At 56.6% G+C, this 5,042-nt stretch overlaps 1 protein-coding gene across 1 annotated transcript; it reads right to left on the bottom strand.

Annotated features, from left to right (window-relative positions):
- Positions 1-888: 888 nt before the first annotated feature.
- On the bottom strand, positions 889-4,831 carry LOC114649227 (inhibin beta B chain). Its single transcript, XM_028798729.2, has 2 exons — positions 3,321-4,831; positions 889-2,572 (listed from the first exon to the last, which is right to left on the bottom strand). The coding sequence occupies exons 1-2, from the start codon at positions 3,667-3,669 to the stop codon at positions 1,824-1,826; spliced, it is 1,098 nt and encodes a 365-aa protein (XP_028654562.1). The 5' UTR covers positions 3,670-4,831; the 3' UTR covers positions 889-1,823.
- Between the last annotated feature and the right edge of the window lie 211 nt (positions 4,832-5,042).

Genomic DNA, 5,042 nt, shown 5'->3' with positions numbered 1-5,042 from the left:
AATGGGGGTAGAGACTGGCATTAACATGGGGAGAGAGGGGGCCAAAGGGGCAGAATGGCATCCACATGGGGTAACACAGAATCAACAGAGTAGATTGGCATGCATACAGAGAGATGGGATCAACTTGGCAAAAGGGCATCTGTACAGAGGCACAGGGGATTAACATGTCAGACTGGTATAAAATGGGCAGAGTGGCATTTGTATGCAGACTGGAGATCTGCAGGGCAGACAGGCATTCATATGGGGAGACATATAATCATTGGGGTGGACTGGCATCCATATGAGGTGAGAGAGGCTCAGAAGGGCAGAGTGGCATCCATATGAGTAAACTTGGGATAAACAGGACAGAGACTGTCATCCATAAGGAGAGACAGGAGATCAAAATGGAAGACTGGCATTCATGTGAAGAGATGGGACATCAACAACGCAGAGTGGCATCCATTAGGCAGAGACAGTTAATCGTGGGGGCAGAGTGGCATCCATGTGATGTGAAAGGGAATCAAACGGGTAGAGACTGACATTCAAAAGGAGAGACAGGGGATCAGTGGGGCAGGCTGGCATTCATATGAGCAACCCTGGGATTACAATGGTAGAGACTGGCATCTATACAGAGAAAGGAAATCAAAGGGTCAGACTGGCATCCACATGGGTAGGCACGGGATCAACAGCATGTTGACTTAAGTCAAGTGCCCCTCATTGATGCACCAGCAAACACCCTAATTAAAGTCTAGTGGTGGCATAACCCGCTAGCACCCTTCGAGGCCCCAGTCAGGCGCAATGGAACAGAGTAAGGACCCTCTGGAGGTGAGCGGTGCCCCCCACTGGGAGTCAATGGCTAAACTGGGAGCGATCAGCAGGACACTTTCAGAAAAGACAGGCAGAGGCGGGTACAGACAAAATAAGATTTATTTTCCATTAAAAACAGAATATGGCAGGCATCATCGTCCAGAGCGTGTGCCCAGTGGACGTGGTGCTAATACAGACAACGTGAAGAAAAGGTGGGCACCAAGAGGCTTAGTCGTAGGAGTGCCACAGGAGGCCAGGAGTGTGGCACAATGAAGCGGAGCTGGCGTGGCGTTCTGGGATGATGGCTCCTCAAGTGAGTGCTCCATCTCTGTGCCCCATGCCAGCCTCATGTCCAGAGCCGCTGACCTTCACATTTGCTACCGTTAGGAAAGGCGCCAGGTGTTTGTACATGTGGTTGAGTAATGGCGCAGAGGTCGGCTTCCCGCGGCACTGCAACACCGCGGCTCACGTTGCTTCACCCTGCCCAAAACGGGAGCTCCTCGCAGCTGTCCAGCTTTTGTGTAACGCACACAACATGGGCACTGTGCCACACCATACCCAGCCAGCCCCTTTGCTCTTACACTTTACTGGGCCCTGCACTGAGATCTACTGGACCCCTTGACTGACCCTCATGGCCTCAAAACTTGGGGACCTTCTGCCAAGTCTGTGCCACCCACCCACATGGATGTGCCTTAATTACACTGTCATACACTCATGCCCTGGCACCTGCCAAGAACCCCACACACCTTGGCTGGTCCCCTATAATCACCTGATGAGAGCCTTGGAGCCCATGCCCTCTGCCCCTGTCAGCCCCTGAGTGAAGGGCAGAGGGCACCAGTACTGCTTAAAGCGAGCACTCAGTCTAAAAAGTCCTCAATTGGCACATGTCATTAAAATGAAGCAAACTACAAGGGCCGGGCATCTATTCCATGCCCATGTCTTGGCCGGCTGGGGCCTGGTGAGCAGCCTAGTGGTTTTCTACGTGCGCCCTACTTTCATCTACGTATAAATAAGAGCTGTGCCCATGCCCGCTCAGCTTATGTGCACCCACAGGCCTCTACGATCATGTCGGGGATGTCGGTCTTGACGATGTTCTGAGTCGAGTCGAAGTAGAGCATGGAGAGCGGCCGGCGCTGGGTGGGCACGCAGCAGGAGCTGACGGCTGTGTGAATGCCATTGGCCTTCAGCTGGTTGAGGACGGCCGCGTGAAACGATGAAGCAATGCCAGGCGAGCCAGCCAGGTGCTGTGGGCACTGCCCCATGCAGTAGTTCATGTGGTAGCCCTCAGGGGCAATGATCCAGTCCTGCCAGTCAATGTCCCGGAACTTAATATAGAAGTCATTCTTGCAGCAAACGCTGCCATTGGCATCACAATCCAGAGAGCGCTTGCGGATGTTGTGCCCATCCTCTCGGAGCCGCACTTGTGCCACCAGGAAGGGCTGGCGAGAAGGCTCACTCTGGCTGCCCAGGACGGCGAGGTTCTGGCAACCCTGGCACTCCACCTCCAACTGAAGTCTCTTGTCACCCCGGTCAAAAAATGCCTGGACTCCTTGGGTGACAACAAAGGTGTGCCAGCTCCCCTGTGCCACCTCAAACTTCTTTTGGCTGATGAAAGTCCGGTTGGAGCTGCCAGTGCTGGCCAGGAAGAGCCGGGCAGTGACCTTCTTCTTAATCGTCTCCGAAGATCTGAAGTAGAGCCACAGGGTGGACTTGAGAACCTGGAAGTTGGCATCTGCCTCCTTTGAGAACTGGAATGCCAGGCCAGACTTGGATGTGTCGCTGAAATCTGCCAGGAAGGAAAAAGAGACAGAATGAGGCACAGGAACACAACTGGCACAGGTGCCCAGTATGTTATTCATGTCAAATACGGGGCAGCAAGGGGTATGGGTTGAATGGGGTGCTGGTCTAAAGGCAGGCTGTGGTGCCCATTGGGGTCGGCTAATCAGTTAATTAAAGAGAGAGAGAGAGAGAGACGCAGGGGCTTCCTTTATAAAATCTTAACCAGCTGCACCCATATGTGCCCTCCAGTTCTTTAATAACGATGTAGCTGACCAGAAACCTACAGGGTGGCATGGTGCTGGAAGATGCCAACATACGATTCCCTAGCCAGGCTGAAGACTACGTGCTCCAGGCTGCCACCCTGGACCAGTGGGCAGCTGGAGTGGTTCTGGCTGGTAGGCGGAGGTCCTGTCAGGCAAATCTAAGCCCACAACAAGTCAGGTCGATGGCGGGGACACTAAGACACTTCCGGAGAGGCACCGGGCAGATGCCAACCCGCGAGTCCCCGCGTTTATCGTAAATAGCGCCTTAGACGCTCGTCCCCCTCTCGTCGCCTCCCGCCGCTAAGTCCAGCTGATCGATCGCGCGAGCGCAGATAGCGCGGGGTGGGCAGCCATCCATCCATCCATCCATCCATCTAGCCATCCGCCGCGCACCTCGCATCGTGAAACCCGCGCCGGCGACTTCATATATAGCGCCTTTCGCTGCCAGCCGCTCAGTTCGCCGCGATCGCTCGCCCGACGTTCAAGACTCACCCGTGTCGGCGAAGCTGACCATCTCGTAGCCGCGCTCCCTCAGGCGGCTGGCCGGCTTCTCCAGCTCCAGGGTGCCGTCCTTGCGCAGCCGGCCGGCGTGCAGCTTGCGCAGGGCATTGATCAGGGTGGCCCTGGGCACGGGCTGGGTGATGTTCGGCCGCTCGCTCAGGTGCAGCTTGCTCAGGATGTGCTGCTTGGCCATCTCGATCAGCACCTGCTCCTGCTCTCCTCGGGCCAGGCCGGTCGTGCCGCAGGACGCGCAGCCCCCCGGCTCTCCGCGGGCCCCGAGGAAGAGGAGGACGAGGAAGAGGAGGAGGAAGGCGAGAGCCCAGCCGAGGACCGTCCGCATCTTGGAGTCGACACCGCGAAGCGCTGCGTGCTTGAAAGTGGCGACCGCCCCGCCGAAGCTCGTAATCCAAGACAAGCGTGGTGACCAATGAGCATCTCAGCTCGCGCACCGGGTCACGGCGGGTGACGGGCGGAGGAAGACGGGCGCTGCGCGGCGATCGGCTCGGTGGCTTCCAAAAAAAAAAAATAAAAAAAGCCGGCATGGGGCAGCCAGGGGCCGCACGTGGACTGCCAACATGATGCAATGTTTGATCAGCGACGGCGGGCCTGGGAAAACACGGGGCAAAGTGCGGCGGCCACTGGCAGGCTGTGCCCATGCAGCCCGGGACGTGCGAGTGTACGGGGGGCGAGCGAGAGATGCGCCTGGCCGAAAGCTCAGCGAGGCGCATAGGTGAGGGGCACGCCAGGCTGGGCAGTGACTGGCAGAGTGTCCTTCAAAGTTAAAAAAAAAAACAACCAAAAATAAATAAATGGGTGGGCTGGCAGGCGTGAGGTCCAGAGGGCTCGGGAGAGTGCCAAAGCCCCCCATTCATGGAAAGCAAAAGGAACACAAGTGTGGGGGTCCCAACATCACCTGGCTGTGTGCGAGCCTCCTCACCCGTGTCCAGTATCAGACAGAACCCCTCACGCCAGCGGGTGCCAGGGTCCTAACTGTAAGAGCCATCGGGCACCTTGCAAGGCTGAGGGCTACAAGAGCCAAGCAAATTACAGAATGGTACCACCCTGGACCAGTGTGGACAGCAGGAGAGGCGCGGGCACCTGGTTGGCAAGTGTTCTGAACCCACTAACAGTAAGAGAGAAATGCTGGTACCAGCAGTCCTTCTTTGTCACAAACTGCAATGTCCCCTCACCTTAGACGGGAGTGGCACCTGCACCATTGAGTGTGGGGGCACATCTGCCACAAGGTGGGCGCGGTATCAGGTGTTGTCATAAAGTCCCACTGGCTTATGCCAGGGGTCGCACTGAAGACCTGGGGGGGGGGGTCACATTCCTCACTCTGTGCCAGTCAGGCTTGTGAGGTGGTCATCCTGCTGCAAGGACTTCCAGAACTCGCTTGCGTATTTGTCCTGTGTGCCAGGGCACCGTGGGAGCTGTCCATGGTGATGCAAGGCCCCGCCACGTCTGCAGGCCCCCCTTAAAGGGCACAGCCGGGGGGGGGGGGGGGGGTTGAGTCAACACACACATGAGCAGGGAGTGCAGGTAAACACACACACATAAACACACATAAGCGAGGTCTGTGTGCAAACACGCACGTGCACAGGGCAACATAAACACACGTGTGGGGAGAACAGCAAAGGGCACAAAGAAACACACATGGCACACACACACATATGAGTAGGGAACACACGTGTGCAAACACACACAATTGGGGAG

This window comes from Erpetoichthys calabaricus, chromosome 3 (genome assembly GCF_900747795.2).
Source record: "Erpetoichthys calabaricus chromosome 3, fErpCal1.3, whole genome shotgun sequence".
In the NCBI taxonomy this organism is placed as follows: Eukaryota; Metazoa; Chordata; class Cladistia; order Polypteriformes; family Polypteridae; genus Erpetoichthys; species Erpetoichthys calabaricus.
The sequence above is the reverse complement of the archived record's forward strand: the minus strand, read 5'-3'. Positions and strand labels throughout refer to the sequence as shown.